The 25,735-nt window shown below is 37.5% G+C and overlaps 1 protein-coding gene across 4 annotated transcripts in view; it reads left to right on the top strand.

The window, feature by feature from the left end:
• UNC80 (unc-80 homolog, NALCN channel complex subunit) overlaps positions 1 to 25,735 on the top strand; it is a 230,340-nt gene that overhangs the window by 117,150 nt on the left and 87,455 nt on the right. For 2 of the 4 annotated variants that reach the window (XM_054477211.1, XM_054477212.1), the window contains exons 27-31: positions 5,307 to 5,510; positions 7,455 to 7,555; positions 15,690 to 15,890; positions 23,612 to 23,719; positions 24,854 to 24,992. In XM_054477211.1, the coding sequence (XP_054333186.1) occupies positions 5,307 to 5,510; positions 7,455 to 7,555; positions 15,690 to 15,890; positions 23,612 to 23,719; positions 24,854 to 24,992 (753 nt within the window). The remainder of the gene's footprint in view (positions 1 to 5,306; positions 5,511 to 7,454; positions 7,556 to 15,689; positions 15,891 to 23,611; positions 23,720 to 24,853; positions 24,993 to 25,735) is intronic. The other 2 variants (XM_054477213.1, XM_054477214.1) reach the window with 1 other exon arrangement.

The following is a 25,735-nucleotide window of genomic DNA, read 5'->3' on the forward strand; positions in this document are numbered from 1 at the left end:
TTAACATCAATGGCATCTATTCGTATGAAATTCTTGGGGACCATTACTTAATGTGAAACTAATTTGGTAAATAGAATCTCGTTTTAAAAGCTACACCTCTGCTAAACACTTGTAGGGCTAATCTCATCAATTAATAAAGCACTAGGCTTATTTAATCATTTTTATGAAACTATGAAGACAGAAAGAACAGCTACAGTCTTTCTGCATTGCTAAATGCACATTAAACAAGTTCCATAACCATGGAATAGACCAGATATTAACCAGATGTGAAGGTTTTATATTTGATTTTTTAAATGGGAGACTACTTTGTGAGTCTTCAAGTAATATACTCAGCCTACAGGTTGCTTGTAATTTTTTCAATAGATAAGAATGACCTAGAAAAGTTATTTATGGAACCGTGTTATTTAAGAAAGATAAAAGTGTTACAGCGTTTACAGAATTTCTTTTGGCCTGGCTAAGGATGTTTTCTAGACAGTGGTATTTTAAAAATAGTTCAGTATTTTCCATCTGTACATATCATTTCCATTATAATTAACTTAAATTCACCCACTTGTATGCACATACACACCTTGGCCTAATTTGGTCATCCATGTTTCTGTCCCTCTGTCCCTAGGTCTTTTATTTTTATTTTTTTTATACTTTAAGCTCTGGGATACACGTGCAGAACGTGCATGTTTGTTACATAGGTATAGACGTGCTGTGGTTGTTTGCTGCACCCATCAACCTGTCATCTACATTAGGTGTTTCTCCTAATGCAATCACTCCCCTAGCCTGCCACCCATGGACAGGCCCTGGTGAGTGATGTTCCCCTCCCTATGTTCATGTTTCTCTTTGCTCAACTCCCACTTATGAGTGAGAACATTTGGTGTTTGTTTTCTGTTCCTGTGTTAGTTTGCTGAGAATGATGGTTTCCAGCTTCATCCATGTCCCTGCAAAGGACATTAACTCATCCTTTTTTATGGCTGCATAGTATTCCATGGTGTATATGTGCCACATTTTCTTAATTTTTGTATTGTTAGTAGAGACGAGGTTTCACCACGTTAGCCAGACTGGTCTCAAATTCCTGACCTCAGGTGATCCACCCGCCTCGGCCTCCCAAAGTGTTGGGATTACAGGTGTGAGCCACTGTGCCCAGCTGCTTGTCTTTTATTCTTATTGAAAAAGGACATTCAGACCTAATTAGAAGTAGTTTACTATTATTATTATTATATATCATTCTTGTGCAATCCTGTATATATATATATATATATATATATATATATATAAATAAACTGGTTAAGGTTTCTGTAAACCATCTTCAACTCAGAGTTTAAATGTCTTAATTACTTTTCAACTCACAGTTATCTAATGTCTATGTTTCTATGTGTGATAATGTCCTCTGTGCCATCACAATGTTAGTGATGCATCATTTCTTAAATGGATTCATAAAAGAAGTAAAGTTTTTTGTGCTAATTACTTAAGCCAACTTGCACCCATATGAAGTTAGCCCACCTTTAGTCTGTCTTCAGGAATATTGCTAAACACATCTGACTTACCCACCTACCCTTCACTATCACTTGGTTCCTTAGGGTTAAAAGATCCTGTCACTCATTCTGTTTAACTTTTTGCTGGTGCTTTACATTTTCACACAGACAAGCAATAACAAAGGTGTCACAACTGCTACCTGGTGCAAGTGATCATAAGATGTCATCTCTTGCATGACAAATACCAATTTCCAGATATGTTAAAATGTGAACAAGTTGTGTATCTTAAAAGGGTGAAATATAGTAACTCACTATGTGCCTTGTCCAAGTTATTTACCTTCTAAGCCACAGTTCTGTTTTCTGTAAAACTGGGTTAACACCTACTGCATTGTGATGTTGAAAACTTTTAATAAGACAATGCAAATGAAGTGTAAACTTAATACCTGGTGAATTGTAGGTACACAATAAATAGCTATTGTTGTTGGATTTTTAAATATCCATAATAAGCATCTAGATTAGAACCCACATAGAAAATCCTAACTATGAACTAAAGATTGCAAAGTTTTAAGTTGCCCTCTAGAGCCTCCTTTAAACTGCCAACTTCAGTATTTGATTTTGCCATTTTAAAAATTCCATTGCCCTTCCATGTTTTTCCAATGAATTTCAATTAAAAGAACATCTGCACATTTGCTAGAAGAGTCAAAAATGATTTTATGTGTTGAAGTATTTTCTAGCATCCTATGGACAATGACTCAATAAATTTTGGATAACAACAAATGAATGATTCTTAGAAGGAATAGACCTGTTTAGAGAAAACACACAATATTTAAAAGGGAATAGATATACATTGGGAAAAGTTTGAATAGTTCAAGATCAAAATGTTTTCACAACATTTTAAAAATACAGATAATCATATATCATATTCTATTGAATTTATGGCCAAAAGAGGCCATGTTGCAGGAAGGATAAGTCAAGTCTTGAGCAATTTTTGAGTATGAAGAAGTATCAAATGAATTTTTTTTCAAATATTACTTACTTCAGACAATTATACTGCATATGATGAGAAGCTTCCCTCTTTTAAACATATCCCAAACAGATTTTAATTTAGAAGGTAGTCTTGTCTTTCCTCATTCAAAGTTATTGTGGTAATTATATTTAAGATAGTAGATAATTCCTAATATTACACAATTAAACTTCAGCAGAGTAAAATTTACACCATTTTATAAAATAAAATATCTGATTAATTTTAAGAACTTTAATTTGATGATTATTATTTATGTAAATTGGCTTTAATATTTCAACACTCAAATGCTGAATATTTTTTCTGCTCACAGAATGGTTATGTTAATATATGAAAGTTGTTTAATAAACAAATAATGGAAAACTGGAGCTATAAGTTAAATGAGAATATATCCATAAAATGTCCTTAATCAGTTGATGGAAATCTTCCCAAAGATTCCTAAATATTCCTTAATCCATTTGACAAGCTGTCATCTACTAAAGCCAATATGAAAATGAAGACAATAGAGACACTGCTAATTACAGTTTTTAAAATTTTATACCATTTGGTTTTATAAAACCTGAAGATGCCAGTTCTTGAAATAAACACCCTGAGGACAATTCAGATTCTACCAGGAAAAATTCAAGTGAAATAATCATTTAGAATAGTAGGAGATGGGTCGGAAATGTATGCAAAGGGCAAACAGGGTCTGGTAGATGTGGTTAGAAATTTAATTCTGTTTTAAGTGCATTAGAGTTGTTCGTAGGTTTTACCAGAAATGTGATATAAGGTGTTTGTTTATGATGTATGCATTTAAAAGATGACTTAATCTATGGGAGTAGAGGGAAAGGTGAAGCAATTATGTAGTTACATTAGTCCAGGGAAAAAGGGGATGGAGCTGTCAAAATCCTATGATATTTTGAAATGTACAGCCAGCAGGACTTGCTAATTGATACAATGTGAGGTGAAAGAAAAGGCCAAAGATGTTTTATCCAATTTAGATGGATTTGTTTCACTTTTGTACTAGTTCTTGTTGTCATGGAGATAAAGGCTAAAATTCAGTGCTGCACAATCTCAACTGATGTTTTTCATGTACAATACCAAATATAAATTCTAACTGCTGTGCCCCTTGTAAATAACCAGTGCCATAATTCTGAACTGTAATTTTTCAGTGCTATAGGATATCTCCAACTATCCTTTTTGGTGGAACAAGCTCTCAAAATTAAATTTCTTTCTGATTACATTAATTTGAGTTTATTTTGCTGCATCTGTAGGCCAAAAAGTGTCATAAAATTGGGCAAAGAATATTAGTGTGTGCCTCTGTAAAAATCTAAGAATTATCTGTTTAATATTTTCTGTACTTCCGAATCTACTTAGACATGAAATTGCACTCGTAGTCATTACAAAATTTTAATTATTTTCTATTTCAAACGTATTTCAGATAGGTGATTAAGTCTCAATTAAACATAAAAAAATATTGAAAAGTATAGTGTGTGAGTTTTGTGCTATAATTAAAATGCAGCATTATGGTTCATGGTCTTTGTGGGATTTGTCTAACTGTGCTGCAAGAAATTCCATCCAGATGTGAAATTCTACTCAGATGTGTTCAGGGAGCTCCATGGGGCCTTTACCAGCTGCATGGTGATAATTTTAATCTTTCTTCATCACAACAGTAAATCAGAACTTTCACATTATTCAGCAGGAATTCTTCTGACCTCCTTTAAGTGGCATTAAAAGTATACATTTAGCTAATGTTTTAGTTATACAAGTTCTATCACAGTCACATATTAACTCTCTCATGAATGAGAAACCTGAAACTAACATGCAAACTTTCTGATTGGGAATTTTAAAATATTAATAACTGTGCCTTAAACAATTAGTAAGAAACTCGTTCATGTCTTAAGATGGTAAGCTTATAAAATTGGCCCCTTCCTGGTAATGGACTTTAAACCCTGAAAACTTACTTTATCCCACCCCTATAAAATCAATGTGTGAAAACACCAAATCTTGAAAAGGAAGGAGGTGTGTATATGACTATGGAAAATAAGGATGCTGTTGATTTAAAGAAAGATAGGTTCAAGTTTAAATGCATTTCTTTTACCCTTTTATTTTCCTCACTGATTACTATTTCTTCCAGAACACTAAAGATGAATAATGCATATTCTTCTTGGTATGCATAGACTGTTATAAGTATGGCTCAGGGGGGGTTGCACCATTTGGAATCACATCTCACCCAGCCTTTTGACTGAGAGGAGGATAGTATGAAGTCATTAAGTGCATTGAAAATGGAGGAGCCATTTCACATTCATGCTCACCTAAAGCACCCCAGTGAAAACAGATTGTTTAGTGCCTTTTCTGAGGAGCAGAGTGGAAGCCACTGCTGACTGTTGGAGAGAGAAGCACCTTTGGTTCTTATTTCTGAATGAGGTATTCCAAAATGAAGGGGTTTACGTGACAGCTTACAGAAGTCTGTAAGTCCCATTTCGAAAGGAAAGCAAAAACAAATGGTTTGTGGTTCTCTTGAATCAAGGAATCCCGTGATACAAGTGTACTAATAGTCCTAGTTGATGCTGCCTCAAAGGCACACTCATGCTTGTGAAACCTGGGCCAGAAAGAGAGCAGGTTGTTCCCAGTTCCGATGAGCTTTGTGTCCAAGAAAGAAGCTGCACCAGCCCTTCCTGGTGGTTTGTGCAGGACTGGGGGCTTGGGAGAAGCTCCTTGTCCAGAGTGCTCATCCAGGCCGGCAGAGGAGGCTGATCAGGGACAAGTTGGGGAGAGATGGATATAACACTGGCTGGGGAACACTAGGGGGGAAAAAGCCCTATTTTATTCTTTTAATACAGTTCCCAGCAGGAAGATCAGGATAGGAGGTTCTCGCCTGCTCCAGATTAAAGGAACCCGCAGTTTCCAGGTGAAGAAGGGGGGTTCCTTGTCCAGCATTCGCCGGGTCGGCAGCTTAAAGAGCAGCAAGTTATCACGGCAGGACTCAGAGTCTGAGGCTGAGGAGCTGCAGCTGTCCCAGAGCAGGGACACTGTCACTGACCTAGGTAACATAGAGGAGTGGGGTGTGCAGGGACGTGGGGGGTAGGAAGACAGGGCCCAAGTCCCGAAAGAGCTGAAGTCCATTTTCTTACACATAAATAGATGGAGGGCAGAGCCATAGGGTAGACAACCTGTTCAGCCTGAAAACCATACTACCCTTGGTAGAGCAAGGCAGCTCAAGCCTTGATGTGCATATGGGTCACTGGAGAGGCTTGTTAAAATGCAGATTCTGATTCAGCAGATCTGGGGTGGGGATCTGAGATTCTACGTGTTTAACAAGCTTTCTGGTGGAGCCAATGCTGCTGATTCAAGGACGACACTTTGAGCAGCAAGGATGTGGAGTATTCATTAGGGAAAGAAAACACTTTAATGACAAGGACAGTCTTTGAAATTCAGATGTTTGTGTATTCATTCTTTTGATCAGAACATTCAATGTCAAATATAATTCCCTTGGGGAGGACTATCTAAAGATTCTCTATATTTTAAAGTCTCTATTTAACAGTATGAACAACCAAAATCTCAGAGTAAAGATTGTCTAGACCTGACAATGAGTGATCTTCAACAAGTCATTTAGCTTCTCAGGGATTTGTTTTCTCTGAATACACAGTGAGAGTAATTCTTGCCTACAATGCAAGGATGCTCTAAAGATAAACTAGAAGATGACCATACAATGTGTTAAACACCTGAGAATGAAATCAGTGTACAGTCAAAGCATGAGAGTTATAGATTGTCATTGTAGGCTCTAAAGAGATTTCAAATACCAAAATATGGCAGTCCAAAATAGGGGCCCTAATTAGTATCTTAATAGACAAGGAAAAGATTAAGTAGGCATGAAAATAGAACTCACCAGCTGCCTAACATTAAATATTAGGTAAAAGTTGAAGCCCATTCACTTTGCCATTCAGTCTCTGTCTGCAAGGCAAAATAGAAAGCTCTCCTTACTAGGTAAGTAGTTTCAAAAGTCAGCAAGAAGTGTGGATAAATTATCGATCAAGTCTGCTGAAATAAAAGCTGAGTATATTTAATCAAAGAAGGTTTAAAATAGAAAATGCTTCTGTATCCACCCACCCTCGCCTTTGAAAATAGCTGATTTATGCATTACTTAAGATTCAGCTTATTTCTTAAGGAGACATTTTTTTAAAGTATATATGACTACTTTTGTTACAAGTCTGAAGCTAGAGCATTATCATCAGTTAATTTGGGGAAAACTTATTGCAATTAATTATTTAAATTGATCGGTTTATCCTGACCAATTGAGTCAAAATAGCCAGGTTGAAGACATTGTTTTGTCATTAAAAAGATCCATAAAAGTTTTTAGATTTGAGGGGAAAGCTTTGTTGTGTAGTCTACCAAGTAGGGAATTCTTGAGAGATATTTCCTTTATACTTTCCCACAGACAGGAGTTTGGACACAAGGGCTGTCCACAGTTGGACATAATTGCTTCCAAATTTCCTTAGTTTTTCAGAGGTACATGCCCATCTTTGAAATAGCTCTGGTAGCAAAGCCTGGTGGCTAGAGCAATAGCACTAGCTGCAGTCACAGAACAGTGGAGGCAGCAGTCACTGTGAGGCAGGTTAGTTGCTGTCACTCCTTAAATACACCTGCAAGGTCTGGTCAGTGTGGAATGGATTTGGGCGCATTCAATCAATAACTGGCTCATCTCAGCAATTCAAGGACTTGACTCTGTTTTTTTTTTCTCTGCTCCCATCTCTCAAAATGGAAGCCACCATAACAGAGATCATAAATGTCTTTGAAATTGCCAGTTCAGCTGGTGGTGAAGGGAACAGCTCCTGTTAATATTCCTCCAACAAAGTCAATGCTATGCCCTGTAACCCACTGGGCCATGGTAGTCTGCCCTAGGATTCAGAAGCATGGACAACTATACCATAACAACATGCTGTCCAGGGAGACCGAACACTGAAACCTTTCTTGGTATTTTTCTTTTGAAGAAGGGAGTCCTTGGAGTGCAAGCGAGCCCAGCATTGAGCCAGAGGGAATGAGTAATGCCGGCGCGGAGGAGAATTACCACAGAAACATGTCGTGGCTTCATGTAAGTAGGAATCTCAGAAAGAGCCCTGAGATCAATTTCTTTTGGCACTGGGGAAGATCCGAGGAGGGAGGACAAGAGATTATACTAAATCATCAATCCAATCTAGCCTCCAAGAGAAAGCAGGGGCTTATGTTGTACCTGAATATCTCAACACTCTCTAGGATTGGTATTCTGCTGGATTGTACTCATCTTAAGCTTAACTGAGACCAAGTTTTTTTTTTGTTATGGCTGGCTTGTGGGTCACCATAAGTCAGGGAAAATCATGAGGCCAGGTTGGTGGTCAGGATAACCTGAGTGACACAGCATAGGTATCACCATCAGTTTTAAACAGGTTACTGCGAATTTTGAGAGCAAGGTCATGGTGTTGCTCTTGGGTGTGTATTAGATCAAATTTTAAACCAGGGCAAGGACACTCTAAGATGGTGAATGTCGTATGTGCAAGGGTGAGCCAGAGGGCACAGGCAGGAGGTGATCCCAAGGAAACTCTGGGCATGGGGTGGAGTCCAAGACTTGAGCTGAGCATGAAGAAAGAAGTAAGGAGAAAGGTAAGGGAATGTAACTTCAGTTGTACAAGTGGCAGGGTATCCCCAGGACCATCACGGGAGTCACCATTAACCCTGATTTTAATCTGACTTCCTGGAAAAGTCAGATGAGCGCTAGTTGGTGTATAATGGTCCTCAGATACATGGTGGCTCACCTTCACTATGGAAACAGTCCCCAGAATTGACTGATTTGAGCATCTCTGAGGCAGCTGTTTTTTTAAGGTAAACTTTTTAGTGAATTCTAACCTACCTACTGAAAAGCATACAAAACCTATGTATACAGCTCAATACATTTTTATGAAGTAAATACACCTGTGTAACCACTGCCAGGTTGAGAAAACATTATCAACACCTAAGAAATCCCACGCAGGTCCTCTACCAGACGCTACTCTCTCGTGACAGTAACCACCGTTCTACCTTCTAACACCATATATTGATTTTGTCTGTTTTTGAAACGCATGTAATCGGCATCATATACTACTACTCTGTTGTGTCTGGTTCCTTTTCCTCATATAAATGTAGGTCCTCCAATTTTGTTGTTCTTCTCCTTTACAATGGCCTGGTCTATACTTGGCTAGATTCACATCCATTTAAAATCACCCTGACTATTTTAATTAATTAAAAAAAAAACTTCCAAAGCAGCCTTGAGTGTAATACATAGATGAATTTAAATGAATCATATCTTTATGATATTGAATCTTCCGATGTTTAAAATGGTCACTCCACTAATGTCTGTTTCTCCATTTATTTAGAGCTTTAAATGTCTTTCAATAATGCCTTTTAGTTTTCTGTGTAGTGTTCCATAAATAAACACCTCTGGAAGCATTGTGTAAGAACAGTGCTATTTCTTCTTTAAATATTTGGAAGAAATCACTGGCCACGCCTTTTAAACCTAAAAATTTCTTTATGGGAGGGTTTTAAATTACATACAGCTAAGACCATTTAGATTTTATATTTCTTCTGGGAGCAATTCAGGTAAACTGATATTTTTTGCTAAGATTTTTTCATTTAATATGAATATTCAAATTTATCAGCAAAAAGATTGCTTATAATATTCTCTTAAGATCATTTTAAATTCTATAGGATCTACAGTGATTTACATTTATTGTTTTTGATATTGGTAGATTGTCTTCTCTTCTTTTTTTAATAGTGTCTTTCTAAGAGTTTGTCAATTTTGTCTTAAAAGAACCAGAACCAGATTTTCATTTTGTCATTTTTAGAGTGTTGAATTTTTGTTTTACTAGTATTTTCTATTATCTTTATTACTTTCTTCTACTTTCTTTGAGTTTAATTTGTTTTTGTTTTTTTCTTAACTTCTTGACATGGATACTCAGATGATTGATTTGCAACCACTTTGCTAACATATGAATTTAAAGCTATAAATATTATCTAGAAGCAGTTTCAGCTGCATCATGCAAGATTTGATACATGTTCATATCATTCAGTTAAAATATTTTAAAATTTCCATTGTGATACATTCATAATTGATCACAGATTTTTCTTAAAAAAATTATTTTTAACTTTTGTGGGTACATAGTAGGTGTGTATATTTGTGGGGTACATGAGGTGTTTTGATACAGGCATGTAATATGAAATAATCACATCAAGAAGAATGGGGTATCCATCTCCTCAAGCATTTATCCTTTGTGTTACAGACAATCCAATTACATTCTTCTAGTTATTTTTAAATGTACAGTTATTATTGACTATAGTTACCCTATTGTGCTATCTAATAGTAAGTCTTACTCATTCTATTTTTTTGTACTCATTAACTTTCCCCACCTCACCCTCAACCCCCTACTACCCTTGCCAGCCTCTGGTAACCTTCTACTCTCTATGTCCATGAGTTCAATTGTTTTGATTTTTAGATCATCCCACAAATAAGTGAGAACATGTGATGTTTGTCTTTCTGTGGCTGGCTTATTTCACTTAACATAATGATCTCCAGTTCTACCCATGTTGTTGCAAATGATAGGATCTCATTCTTTTTTATGGCTGGGTAGTACTCTATTGTGTATATATACCACATTTTCTTTGTTCATTTTTCTGTTGATGGACATTTAGGTTGCTTCCAAATATTAGTTATTGTGAACAGTGCCACAACAAACATGGGAGTGCAGATATCATGATCAAGTCCATAACTGATAACTTCAATATACGAATCTATTTTCTTTACTCTTCTTGGTCCTGCTCCTAAAATGCCTTGTAATTATATTGACTAAACATGGTGTATAAAAAAAATTACAGAGGTGCAGTGGTAGATAAATGTCATTATACATTTGTTAAAATTAATAGAATGTACAAAGCAAAGCATGGACCCCAATATAAACTGTTGACTTTGGGTGATAATTGTGTGTCAATATAAGTTCATTGATTGTAATAAGTGTACCACTGTGAGGCAAGATGCTGATAGTAGGAGAGGTTGTCATGTATGCAGACAGTGTATATGTGGGAACTCTGTGTACTTTCTGCTCAATTATAATGTGAAGCCAGAACTGCTCTGAAACATAAAGTTTATTAATTTAAAAAAAGCACTGAGGCTCTGGTTGATGTCTTCTCTTTCCAGAGAGGATTCACCCTGTCCTCTAGCAGACAACAAAGAAGCAGATCACCTCAGTCCAGTCAGGGACTATACTAGCTGGACTTGGACTATTTCTAGCCTGTCCTTCCACACACCCTACACACACCTTTTAATATGAAGGTGTCCAAGACTCCCAGTGAGAGTCTGGGGTATGTTACAGGGCCTGTCATTCCTGATGAGTCAGGAACTACAATTTGTGTTTCCCCACCACAATGAAATTGCCAAAGTCTCTACTCTGTTTGTCAGCTGGTTTTTGCTTCTCTTTTTAGCCACTCAATCAGCCAATGCCTAGAAGGGAAAACTGTCACCCAGTGTCAGTCTGACTTATTTGGACCTCATTTCTCTACAGGATCTAGACTATTCAGTTTCTCCCTTCTTTGGTAATTCCAAATTCTAATTTTTACCTCCTAGCCCCCATGAGATTGCCTAAGGCTCTGCCTAGCTTCTTAGCCAGTTATGCCTAAGATGCAGCAAATGTCTCAAGGAGAAATGTGGTGTGTCCTCACATTGTCATCACCTCAGCAAATAACCTTTCTCTCCACATCATACCCTTCATCCTGACTGCCTCACTGTCTTATGCATTCAAATATGTATATTTATGTATCATGTCTGTGTGTATACAGGTATACCTCATTTTATTGTACTTCACTCCACTGTGCTTTGCAGATATCGCATTTTTTACAGACTATAGGTTTGTGGCAACCCTGCATTGAGCAAGTCTGTTGGTGCTGTTTTTCTAATAGCATGTGCTTACTTTGTGTCTCTGTGGCACATTTTGGTAGTTCTCACAGTATTTCAGGCTTTTTCATGATTATCGTTTTTTATGGTGATCTGTGATCAGTGATCCTTGATGATATTATTGTCGTTGTTTTGGGACATCATGAACCACACCCATATTGATGTTGAACTTAATCAATAAATGTGTGTGTTCTCATTGCTCCATGGACCAGCTGCTTCTTCTCTCTCTCCCTCTTCTAGGGCCTCCCTATTCCCTGAGACACAGCAATATTGAAATTAGGCCGATTAATAACCCTACAATGGCCTCTAAGTGTTCAAGTGAAGGAAGAATTGTATATCTCTCAGTTTAAATCAAATGCTAAAAATGATTAAGCTTACTGAAGAAGATATGTTGAAAGCCAGGATGCACTGAAAGTTAGGCCTCTTGTACCAAACAGTCAAGTTGTGATTTCAAAGGAAAAGTTCTTGAAGGAAATCAAAAGTGCTACTCCAGTGAACGCACAAACAATAAGAAAGTGAAACAGTGTAATTGCTGATATAGAGAAAGTTTTAGTGGTCTGGACAGAAGATCAAACCAGCCACAATATTCTCTTAAACCCAAAGCCCAATTCAGAGAAAGGTTTTAACTCTTTTCAGTTCTGTGAGGGCTGAGAAAGGTGAAGAAGCTGTATAAGAAAAGTCTGAAGTTAGCAGAGGTTGCTTCATGAGGTTGAAACAAAGAAGCCATCTCCATAACATAAAAGTGCAAGGTGAAGCAGCAAGTACTGATGTAGAAGTTGCAGCAAGTTATCCAGAAGATCTAGCCAGGATCATTGATGTAGGTGGCTATACTATAAAACGATTTTTAATGTAGAAGAGCTTTTTGTTAGAAGAAAATGCCATCTGGGACTTTCGTAGCTAGAAAGAAGTCAATACCTGGCTTCAAAACTTAAAAGAACAGGCTGATTCTCTAGTTAGGGGTTAATGCATCTGGCAGCTTGAAGTTTCAGTCAGTGCTCATTTGCCATTCTAAAATTCTAGAGCCCTTAAGAATTATGCTAAATTTACTCTTCCTGAGCTCTATAAATGGAAAAATAAAGCCTGGATGACAGCCCATCTGTTTCACAGCATGGTTTCCTGAGTATGTTAAGTCCACTGTTGAGATCTACTGTTCAGGAAAAAAAAAAAAATTCTTTCAAAAGATTGCTGCTTATTGACGATGTGGCTGGTCACTCAAGAGCTCTGATGGAAGTGTGCAAGAAGATTAATGATGTTTTCATGCCTGCTAACGCAGCATCCATTCTGCAGCCCAGAGATCAAGTAGTAATTTTGACTTTCAAGTCTTATGATTTAAGAAGTTCATTTTGTGGCCAGGTGCGGTGGTTCACACCTGTAATCCCAGCACTCTGGGAGGCTGAGACAGGCGGATCACGAGGTCAGGAGATCAAGACCATCCTGGCTAACACGGTAAAACCCCGTCTCTACTAAAAATACAAAACAAAATTAGCCGGGCGTGGTGACGGGTGCCTGTAGTCCCAGCTACTCGAGAGGCCGAGGCAGGAGAATGGCGTGAACCCAGGAGGCGGAGCTTGCAGTGAGCCGAGATCGCACCACTGCACTCCAGCCTGGGCAACAGAGCAAGACTCTGTCTCAAAAAAAAAAAGTACATTTTGCAGGGGTATAGCTGCCACCACAGACAGTGATAGGGATTCCTGTGATGGATCTTGGCAAAGTAAATTGAAAGCTTCTGGAAATGACTCACCATTCTAGATGTCATTAAGAACATTTGTGATTCACAAGAGGAGATGAAATATCAACATTAACAGGAGTTTGGAAGTAGTTGATGCCAACCCTAATGGATGACTTTGAGGAATTCAAGACTTCAGTGGAGGAAGTAACTGCAGATAAGATGGAACTAGCAAGAGAACTAGAATTAGAAGTGGAGCCTGAAGATGTGACTAAATTGCTGCCATCTCATGATAAAACTTGAGTGGGTGAGGAAGTACCTCTATGGATGAGCAAAGAAAGTAATTTCTTGAGATGGAATCTACTCCTGGTAAAGATGTTATGAATGTTATTGCAATGACAACAGATAATTTAGAATATTACATAAACTAAGTTGATAAGGCAGCAGCAGGGTTGTACAGGGTTGATCGCAATTATGAAAGAAGTTCTACTGTGAGTAAAATGCTATCAAACAGTACCACATGCTAGAGAAAAACCTTTCATGAAAAGAACAGTCAATTAATGGGCCAAACTTCTTCATTGTCTAATTTAAGAAATTGCCACAGCCACCCCAACCTTCAGCAATCACTTCTCTCTCTCATCAGTCAGCAGCCCTCAATATCAAGACCCTCCACCAGCAAAATAAAAATTATAACTTGCCAAAGGCTCAGGTGATTGTTAGCATATTTTAGCAATAAAGCATTTTTAATTAAGGTATGTACATTGGTTTTTTAGACATGATGCTATTGCATACCTAACAGACTATGGTATAGTGTAGACATGATTTTTATATGCACTGGGAAATAGAAAAAGTTTTGTGACTCACTTAAGTGCAACATTTGCTTTATTGTGGTGGTCTGGAACTGAACTCGCAATATCTCCAAAGGTATGCCTGTATACATGTGTGTGTGTGTGTGTGTGTGTGTACGGTCATCCCTTGGTATCCATGGGGATTGGTTCCAGGGCCTCCCATGAATACTAGGATACACAGATGAGCAAGCCCCTGATATAAAATGGTATAGTATTTGCATATAAACTATGCACATCCTCCCACATACTCCAAATCATCTCCAGATTACTTATAACACCTAATACAATGTGAATTCCATATAAGTAGTTATTATACTGTATTGATAATGATTCCCAAAAATGTCTGTGCATATTTAGTAAAAACAAAATTTTGGGGGGGATATTTTGGAATATTTTTGATCTGCAGTTGGTTGAATCCATGGATACAGAAACCATGGATATGGAGAGCTGACTCGTGTGTGTGTGTATATACAATATATATATTATATTATGTGTGTGTGTGTGTGTGTGTGTGGACAGTGTGGACTCCCTACAGGAAATTGTGTATATATATATATATGTATTTATATTTTTTTATATATACACATTATATATATATTTATATATACATTATATATATATACACATTATATATAGTATATATGTAATATATATATACTATATATACACACACGGTTAGAGGGGGAATGTATTAATTTTCTAGTGCTGCATACAAATTACCACAAACTTAATGGCTTCAAACAATACACATTTATTATCTTATAGTTTTTATGGGTCAGGAATTCTGGCACAGCTTAGCTAGGTCCTCTGCTTTAGGCTCTCTCACACGGCTGCAATCAACATATTGGCCTTGCCCACATCACCTTGCTTTGTGCTCTCTTTGTGTTCAATATGGCACACAGTCCCTCACTGGTTAGTTGTCAAGGTGGGAACTATTATAGTTTCATGAAGGATGGAAGCATTCAGAAGATACTGTACACACTATTGACTGACCTTGTGGCTCTGCGTATGCTATTGCCTTTTAAGAAAAGCTCCTTAAGAAGTTCCAAATGCAAGGGCCTTTATTCCTTGTCTTAAAATAACCATATCCTTTAAATCAAATGAATTCCCTTCTGTAATTTTAATGGGAGAATTATAGGAGATGTGAGGATTTGATTTGGATTTAGCTACAAGAGAAGAGCTAGAATGTTCTAAAAGCCAGAGGAAAAGTATCACTTTGCAGAGAGTGGAAATGAGACTGTACAGTAAGGTTCAATTTCTAGTAGAAGATTATTGGCCAGCGGAGAAGAAGTGGAAACGTTTTCAAGTCCCACATGGGTGGGCTGGCATTAAAGGTGTCCCACAGCTGTCAAAGGTCAGCCAGATCCTCTGGGACAGAATTTCTCACCAGTCTGTGCCCTTCCATCTGGTTCCTTCCCCAACATAAGAGCTGGAAAAAAAATTTAGTTTTAAGTTCAGAATCTCCATTTGAGAATATTTGGAAACCATACACTCCACAATAATTGTTTTAAGTTTTTGAAGACCTGTTAACCTTTTAATGTTTCAAAGAGATCCTTCTATCAAGTATGAATGGAGGGAGAACAAAAGGCCAAGTGGATAAAGAACCCTTTGTCCTCCTTTGGGAATTATTGGACCATTGTGATTTCAAGACACATCCAGGGAAGCTGACATTCTGACTTCCCATCTTCCACCCCATAGATATGTTCAGTTTTCTGTACCCTGGTTGCCTGGCTGAGTCTCAGGAATGTTTGTATTCCAGGTGATGATCTTGCTGTGCAATCAGCAGAGTTTCATCTGCACTCACATTGACTACTGCCATCCCCACTGCTACCTGCACCACAGCCGCTCCTGTGCCCGACTGGTCAGAGCCATCAAGCTACTCTATGGAGACAGTGTGGACTCCCTGAGGGAAAGCAGCAACATCAGCAGTGTGGCTCTCCGGGGCAAGAAACAGAAAGAAGTAAGTAAACGACCACTGAATGATATTCCAATACTAGGAACATGATGTCCTAACAATTTCTTCTCTGGAAATAAGAATTTTCAAGCAAATGCAATTGTAACAATCAGGTCTGTGTGCATCTAAACAACAGCAGAAGAGATGTACAAGAAAGAAAAATGTTTTGTCTTCTTGTCCATGAGTAAACATGGAATCTTTCCTCAGGTTTTGTCTTATTCTGTAAATAAATATGAATGCATAGGGATGATGATGATGATGATGAATAAGTTATTGTGGTAGGCAGAATAATGCCTCTCCCACAAAAACGTTCACATCCTAAACTCTGGAAATTGTGAATATCTTCACATGGCAGAAGAGATTTTGCAGATGTAAGTGAAAATTTTACAATGGGCAGTGTGTCCTAAATTATCCAGCTGTGCTCGATGTCATCATAAGGGTCCTTATAAGTGGCAAAAGGAGTCAGGAGGGTCAGAGGCAGAGAAGGAAATGTCGTGAGAAAAGCAGAGGTCAGTGTGATGCGGGGCCATGAGCCAAGGAATGCTGGCAGCCTCTAGAAGCTAGAAAAGACAAGGAAATGGATTATCTCCTAGAGCCTTCAGAAGCAACCACATCCCTGCCAATCTGTTTTAGAATTCTGACCTCCAGAATTGTAAAGTAATAAATTTGTGTCATTTTAAGCTATGAGGGTTGTGGTCACTTGTTACAGCAGCAAGAGGAAACTAATACAACTATGTACTAAAAAATATGCGTAAATGGGCCCACTGTTCACAGCCAAGTAAGAGTCATCTAGGTCAAATCAGACTAAAGGAAATTGCTTCAAGAAACTATTACATTTTTCAAGTATTCAGCTGCCCTTTTCTGAAAACTACCCTGAGCAGCTGAGCTGGCAGGAGATGAAGACAGTGACCAGGGCTGCTGTGCTCCTGCCAGGGAAGGCCTGAATTTTCCACCTGCCCCTGAACAGGCATCACAGCCAAGATGCCTGACTGAATGTTGTGGCTGCCCCTGCAGCTGCTTTTCCTAAGTGGTTTTGCAAAGAGATTTTTATATAACACCTATTCATTTCAACAGGCGTTTATTATGTGTCCTCTGTTGGCGCAATATTAGGCTAGATATTCTGTTAAGAAGAAAAAACTAGGAGCAGAAAATCTTTCTAAGGAATTTGCAAACCAGGTTTGGGCTGGGGAGGGGGTAAGCGATAATATATACATCAAACAATGAGAGAATATGAGCAATAACAACAAAAATCCACAGTTGAGTCATGTAGCAATTTGTTATACCTTAGTGCTCACAAAGGGATTTTTTTAATTACAAGTTTTTTATTATGAAAGCAATACATGTTCATTGAAGAAATTTTTAATCATACAAAATACTCTTTAAAAATTACATATCTGATATACCTCATAAGTGTGCAAGTTCATCCTATGGGGTATGATATTTTAGTATTTTTTCTAAATGTATGTGTGAGGGTATAAAGTAAGTACATTTCATTGACAAGTGCCTTTTGATTCTTAAAAACCATTGCAAGAGTTATTTTATCCCCATTTTACAAGTTTTTCAACTGTGGGGGCTCAGAAAGTTGGGATTATCCACAGTTTATATCTATAATGTATTTAGCTAGACTTTAACCTTAGAAATATGGAACATCAGAGTCAGGGCTTTTTAAACTAGACTGTCTTGCATTTCATGTTATGCAAATAATACAAATTCTGAGGGGAATGAAGGTGGAGAATAGACCAATGTGGGGTACAAATAAACTACTAAATAATGACATAAAAAGAAAAAAAGTAAATATGTTTGTGTGTGCATACATGTATATGTATATACATTGTATATATATTTCAAACATAAATGACACTGCATTTAAAGAAAATCTATTTTTATTTATGTAAATTCTTTCTTACTATAAAAACTTCCTTAGCTTTAGGTTAAAACCATATATGTTGAAAGTTTCAAAAATACATGAGCCTAAATTATTGATCATTGTTCTCCATACACACTTTAGAATTTCTTACTGCTATATTTTTTGCTGGCACTGGGCCTCTAATCTAACATAGCCCAACCCAAATATTCTTTAAGATCTTTAAATGCCATCTCCTCCATGAAACTTTTTTGATTCTTCAAGTGTTAAGCACAGGGCCTACTGCAGATGGACACTAAATGTTATTTTCCTTACTTCCTTCTTCAACTAAATTATAATTGTATTTTACTCATGTTTTCTCATTCTTCTTTCAATCATCCATCCATCCGGCCAGCCAGCCAGCCATTCATCTATTCAACAGACTTTAAAGAACCTGTGGACCATGCTGAGCCCATACTTTGTGCTGGGTACAATAATGGGCAAAAAAAAAAAAAAAAAAAAAAAAAAATACAGTTTGTACCCTCATATACTGCACATAATCTAGTCCAAGACAGACATTGATCAAATAAACCTCCCAAATTGATGTAAAATTACATCTGCAATAAGTGAAATAATGGAGAGTTACACCGTGCTAAGAGAGCTTATGAATGAGGCTTTGGTGTTGTAAGGGAAAATAAAAGACAGCCTTTCCAATAAAGTGACAGGTGAGCTTTGACTAAAGGATGCATAGATGTTAATTGGATACAGATTTGCCAACCAGCGAGAAGAGATGAGTATGAAGGGCCATGGCTGGAGCATAGAGGACTGCGGTGCATGATGAAGCTGCACAGGCAGCTCGAGACCAGACCATGTGGGACCATGGGAAGGCTTTCATTTTATCCTGCGAGCAGTGGCATGTGCTTGCACTTAATTATAAGCTTTTTGAGAACTGAGGAAGTCTTTCACATTTTGTGTCCTGCATGATAACCTAACAGAGTACTCACTTATGTAATAGTAGAGCAGTTATTAATATTAAGTGAGTGAGTAGAGCTGTAGTCCTAGGGTGTTTCATGAGTGCCCTCCACTCTGCCTCAACCAGGCCCCTCGCCTGAAGCAGTAGAAAAGGCTTACCAACCTTCTGCTATTGCTTACATTTCTGAAAAGGAAAGGGAAAGTAAAGCATGAATAAGTGCTTCTAACTTTAACATATTGTAATTAGTCATTCAGGTAGAGAGCTGAAAAGATGAATTGACTCCTCTGTGATAAACATTTTATTTCCAAAATGCTAGCCTCCTCCACAAGCTCTTTGCTTTCTCTCATGATACTTTTCATTTGCCTGTTGTGAATCTGCCAGATAAATGAACAATGCCCACATTTCCAGATGAAAAATGAAAACAGAGTAGGCAATAAAGCAAGAGTAAAAGCAGTATTCTGATTAAAATCGTGTCTTATGAGCAATTGATATTTCATTCCTGTTTTCTTTTTAATTGGTTTTTTATGGCAGAGTATATTTGTGGCAGCTAGTACATTTTGTAACCCATCTAATTCTGATCAATTTGCTAATCTACATTTCAATGCTCAGGGACTCACTGTACAATCTGTTAGTCTATTTTAGTGTACTTCCAAACTTGAGGGTTTTTAAAAAATAAACTGTCATTCTACATGTATATATCACCTTTACCAAAGAATTCTGAGATTTTTCCTCTATGTCTGTACTTTGTCCAAAGCTATGTTATAAATAGAATAAATGTTTAATTAATGCTTGTTAATTTAAAAAAGGAGCAGATTAAATTTTTTCCTCTTTCAACCAAAAAGGAGAGGGGAACAAATTGTGATACATGCTCAAAGAAATAAAGGACTCGGTGTGGGTAAATTCCAGTGCAAATGTCAAGAGGTCAACTGACTTCCTACAGAACCAACATTTTTCCTAAAGCTATCTATGAACAACATTATTGTAAGGCCAAGACCAGGCCCTGGATCTTAATTTCATGGGCCAGGATGACTGTCCACTATAACTTACATAATTCATGTGTTAAAGGTGTATGAGGCATGAAGAGTCTAGGTTACCTTTTGAGAAATACTGCATTTCTGTTGGCATAAACTTCTTCCCAGAAACGTGAGGAAATCCCTTTCTCAGAGAGCCCAGTAGGCTGACTTCAATTTCCCCAAATTTTAAACACCTTGTTATAGTGTTACAGTTCTTTTAGAATTAAAAAAAGAAGAAGAAATATATAAATACCTTGTTATTTCCACACTGAGTCCTCCTTCATGCATGCATATCATTTTCTATTTATCTTGACTTTTCATTTGTTTACTTGTTTGTCATCTGTCTTTCCTACACTTCTCTAGGAGTGCAGGCACTTACTCCAGAAGTTAGTCTAGTTCCTGGCATATGGTTAACTCAAAAAATATTCTTGAATTATTCAATGAATAGGCAAAATTTTATTTAAAACCATTATTATTCCTCTCTAGTCAATAATCTTTTGTTGTAAGGAACAAAAGATTGAACTTGTTCAAACAATTAGGAAGATTCTTCAAAGGATACAGTAGAATCTCATGAAACTAGGGACAGGAAAAGAAACAGCTAAGCCTCAGGGGAATGAGAACCAAAGCTGCTTTCCATTTCAGAATGAACATAGTCTTTCATCTCTGCTGCTTTCTGCATCATCTCCATCTGCACAAACATTCTATCCCCTGGCCAGCTCCTGTTGCTGTATTCATCTTGTACATAGACTGAAAATTTCAAGATGGCATCATTATTTTTCTGCACAGCAAGCATCACTAAATGATTCAGACTCTGTTTCTCTTAATTCCCTAGGACAGGAATTTGAGTGGGCCATCTCCTCTTTTGGGCCAAACACCACAAGTGATAAATCCTTAGCCAGTCAAAAATTTGGTTTTGCATTCGTAATCTAATCAAAAGTGGTCAGGATGCTGAGAGGAGTCACAGAGTCAACTAGGATGGATTTTTCTAAGACATATACATAGGAAAAATGTCATTGGTCCAAGTTCTACCCTATCCTATAGCAGGGATTCCCAAGTATCCCTGACAGAGCATGAGGCTGCATAACTGCCTCCCATTGAACACAGCTCCCTCTGGTAGAATCACCTCAACAATGACTGAGTAGAGGAATTAATCACTAATTTATCAATGCCAAAGGACAGAATTTATCACTAATCTCTGTTTATCACTAATAGAGGCATCTACTAGTGGTCCTTTGAAGAGTTTGAGATTTCACTGAACTGTAAGATACACATAATGGTTGAAATTACACATCAAGCAGGGAACTGTAGAGAAACTCAAGACTAGCAACCCAAGACCAAAGGACAGAATTTATCACTGTTGTTTCCAGAATTTATCACTATTCTGTCCTTTGGTCTTGGGTTGCTAGTCTTGAGTTTCTCTACAGATCCCTGCTTGATGTGTCATTTCAACCACTAGGTGCATCTTGTAGTCCAGTGAAATCTCTAACTCTTCAAAGGACCACTAGTAGATGCCTTTGGAACTAGTCTCCTGCTCCTTCCAGTAGTCTGAGTTAGGAGTCACACCAGTAGAGGGACTTTAAGACCTTTATAAGAGTGTACCCAAACCCATCACATATATACCCCCATCTCTGTGATATCTATCTTCTAATCAAGTCATTAAAAACCAGCATGGCACATGTATACATATGTAACTAACCTGCACATTGCGCACATGTACCCTAAAACCTAAAGTATAATAATAATAAATTTAAAAAAAAAGAGTTACTAACTTATCACCTTGATGTGAAAGCCCTTCCAGCTTCCTTCCTTTTCCACTAAAACAAGCACCCTAAGTATCATGAGGCCACCAGAACACACCATGCTTCCTAAGGCAGCATGGTAGGATATTAAATATTTGAGGAGCTTGACTTATACTTTCTGTTCCTGGTAGGCAGAAACACAGAGTATCAGGGACAAATATAAATGCTTATCTTTTTTTTTTTTTTTTTTTTTTTTTTTTTTTTTTTTTTTTTGGTGTGCTGAGTATTTTCCTGTATCTGCCTGGTTAAAATTCCTGTAATTTAATCAAGAAGTATTGTTCAAAAGAATTCCTGGAGAAAAAGATGTCCAGCCAAAAGAGAAAGTGGTAAAATATTTGCAAAATTTAAGAATCATAGTTTTAAATAATTGTAATGGAAAAATACTCGTTATAAAATCATAGTAAAATGAATCATTTAAAATTGTGCGCCACACATAGCATCATCACAGTTGTGCTAAGACACATGAGGGAAAAGGCTGAAAGGAACCTAATAATGCCTATCATTGGGTTGGGGATTGTATTAGTCTGTTCTCATGCTGCTATGAAGAAATCCCCTAGACTGGGTAATTTATAAAGGAAAGACTTAATTGACTCACAGTTCCTCATGGCTAGGAAGGCCTTGGGAAACCTACAATCATGGTAGAAGGCAGCCCTTCACAGGGCGGCAGGAGAGAGAATGAGTGCAAGCAGGGGTACATTTATTATTTTATAAATATAAATAATAAAACAGAGAGGTGCCAGTTTTAGTATCTTGACTCTTTTCCAAGGGTCAGATACACCTCTACATCAATGTGGAAAACTATTGCTATATATGATTTTAGAACAGTCTTCAAATTATATAAAATGGGCATGCTATTTATGCTATATATTGCTTTCACATTCACAGGGGAAAAAAGCAAAGCAATAGTTATCTCCCCAAATAATATGTGTTCCCACGTATGCACCTCCATGATTTTTTCTTTAGAAAGCACAGCAAGAGCCCTGATTCACTTGTTTTCAAGTAGGTTCATTTTAAAAGTTGGTTCTATATTCATCACATAATAGATGCATTTTCTTGGGTCTTTTTGTCAGAGTTTTGAAAGACTTTCTTGGAATATCCATGCACTTTTAGATTTGCCTTTTCTTTCAAAATATCTTTATCCATAACACTATGAAGCTCTGTTCAAAAATTCTTAAGAAGTTCAGTTTTTTTTCCCTTGGCTAGAGGGAGAAAGTGTTTCAGTGACATGACACTGGAAAAACAAATGAGCATTTATTCTGTTTGAGGAGAACGATTCCCTCTTTGCACAGCCTGGAGTGCAAAAATAGGAAGAATCAGGACTCTGGAAAAATAAGCCTGCCTTCTTTAGATTCAATCCTTCTCCCAGCTGCATTATTCAGTCCATCCCTTGGCATTTAAGGAGTTAGAGGAAGAAATTGTCTTATTCGTCCTTATGTAGATGAATCACCTGGTTGAGGAGACAGTTTTTAAGAAGAGCTGCTGCCTCTTACAGAAGAGTATGGTTTTTGAAAAGAAATCATTTTACCTGTACAACTCAGTCCTTGATAATGGATACTATGAACTCATGCTTCCTTGATGAGTCCTGTATTTGACCTTAACTTCCTAACACTTCTCTATGAAATGTTTTCTTTCCTTTATGACCAAGTCGTTCAACTTGCAGCATCCAACCCTATGAAAGGACTATTGGATAGAGTGGATTTTATCTGACTAAATATATTAAAAGATTTGTGTTTTTTAACTGCTTGATGAAATATAATTAGTGCTGAAATGGAAATGGGGAGACCCTTGTCCTTTCCTTTTTCTGCTAATAACTAGCTTTGCAACTCAGTCAAGTTCCTCCACCTCTCCAGATCCCAGTTTCCTCAAAGGTCAAAGAGGAATTCATTACTCAATATCTCTAAGCTAATTTTTTATTATAAAATCAACTGCTTTTATAAATAAACTGCTTTTATAAATTTTAGAAAATGTGGACCCACAAAAAGGCCTTTAATTATCCCTTCCACTAGAAGATGGTTGCCTAGAGAATTGCAGGGACATATAGCACTGTTGGGTTTTTAGAAAACACATCACTCTTTATTACATATTCCTGGTCTTTTCAGTGCTCAGATAAGTCATGCCTGAGGACACCTTCTCTAAAGAAGAGAGTTTCAGATGCCAATCTGGAAGGAAAAAAAGATTCCGGAATGCTGAAGTACATCAGACTTCAGGTATTTGTACCTGGATCAGAAGGATTCATGGAACTTTTAACAGGGAGGGGACTCCAGACAGCCTATTTACTAATGTTTGGGACATACAACGTCAGTTGGTACAGTGTTGGCATAAAGCCCCTTCAGTTGGTGAGCAAGAGTGCCACCAAGTGTGCAAGGAAAAAAAAATCTCTTGTTGCTAGATAGCCAGCTTCCACAGACAAGGCTTGGGAACTTTGGTTCGAACCACAGGTCTCCTCACTGTCCTCATTGCAGGAGAGCTAACTTCCCACATGTGCGTAACAGTGACACTTACGGGTTTTGGAATGAGACAGTCTGGGTTCATATCCCATGTCTGCTGCTCTGGCTCTGGGACCTTGGGCAAGTGTTTAATTTCTCTTGATCTTAGTCACCTCATTTATAAAATGGGGGTTACAACACTAGACCTGTCCCAAGGAATTATTGCATGGATTAAAGAAAATGGTACATGTACCTATTTATCCAGTGCTTGACACATTGTTGTATTGTTACTACAACATAAGCTCTAAATCATTATCTTCTCCCCCAAAAAAAATTGTTCATATTTTTCTGGAATGTAAAATGATGATGACTTGTCTAGAACCTATATTTGTCACCCAAATTGTCAGAAATAATGGATAAAGGATTTTGTGGGTTAATCTGGGGCAATAACCACAATGTATTATGTATTTCAAAGGGAAATGCCATGCATGTTCACAATGGGCTTTTTCATCAGTTACAGGCTGCTTATAGTTTTTGGTGGAAATCTACTATTAGGAAGGAAAACAGGATCCTTTAAAAATCTATGAAGACTTTTAACACAGAGATGTATTTCCTGGGGTCTTTCTTTTCTTGTGGAGTTGTACTCAATCTATAGTTTACTCCTTGGTGGTTGAAAAGCAATTTTGTGGTGAAAAACGTCATAAAATTAGTGTATTTTTTTATAATTATGCTTCAGTTATAAGGTATAAAGCTTATCTATCATATGCCATGTCAACTAAATGTGCTCCCATTTTAGAAAGCATTTTAAGGTCACTTAAGGCAAGCAGAGATGGGGAAGTGGCTTTTAAGTTTCAAGAGAAGTGCAGTATTCACTGTCTTAAAAGATTTTAAAACATGATTTCCATCTTTTCCCAGGTGATGAGCTTGTCGCCTGCTCCCTTATCTCTGTTAATCAAGGCAGCACCAATTCTGACAGAGGAGATGTACGGAGACATCCAGCCAGCTGCCTGGGAGCTCCTGCTCAGCATGGATGAGCACATGGCAGGGGCAGCAGGTAAAGAAAGACGACCTGGAACGCTGTGCCTGCTGCCACTGCCATTAGTGATCCAAGTGTTTAAATAAGAGAGAGGTGCTTTCATTCTATTTTTGCTCCTAGGTCAAGTTAATGGCAATTGCTATAACTGTAGACTCTAGAGCTGTGTGCTATAGGAAGGTAGACCCAGAGTTTGTGTGCTCCCTTCCAATTTCACCATATGGTCTGCACCAAAGCATATGTCTCTCTCAGGGTGTTACCAAATTATAGAGAATGATTTTCCCCAGATCCTGCACTTTCACTATATTTCACAAGAGACAAAGTTCTTTTTTGTGTCATCTCCTAGATTTAACATGCACCACCATAATTAACTTTGTCAAATCTTATGTGAGTAATGTTCTGTGTCCAAAAGGTAATATCAAAGCAAATGTATTAAAATTTAAGTGATTTGTCCAAGGCCACATAGCTAGTTAGTGATAGAGGCAAAATGTGTATTCTTCATTTTTCTACTTTTTGCACAGATCCCTAAATTTGTATGTGGTTATTTTAATTTCAAAATACACGTGATAAAAATTCAAGTAATACAAAATTGTATGAAGTTAAAAGTATTGCCCTCTCTCCTATGACCCGCCCCCCTCTCCCCATCTCCCAGCCCCCTTCCCTCTCCCCGCACCATTCCTTTCCCCAAAGGCAACAATTTTTAAGTTTCTCAGGAATCCTTTAAGTTTCTCAGGAATCCTTCTAGGGTAAACTATGTGTGTGTG

Source organism: Pongo pygmaeus, chromosome 11 (assembly GCF_028885625.2).
Source record: "Pongo pygmaeus isolate AG05252 chromosome 11, NHGRI_mPonPyg2-v2.0_pri, whole genome shotgun sequence".
NCBI classification, from domain to species: domain Eukaryota; kingdom Metazoa; phylum Chordata; class Mammalia; order Primates; family Hominidae; genus Pongo; species Pongo pygmaeus.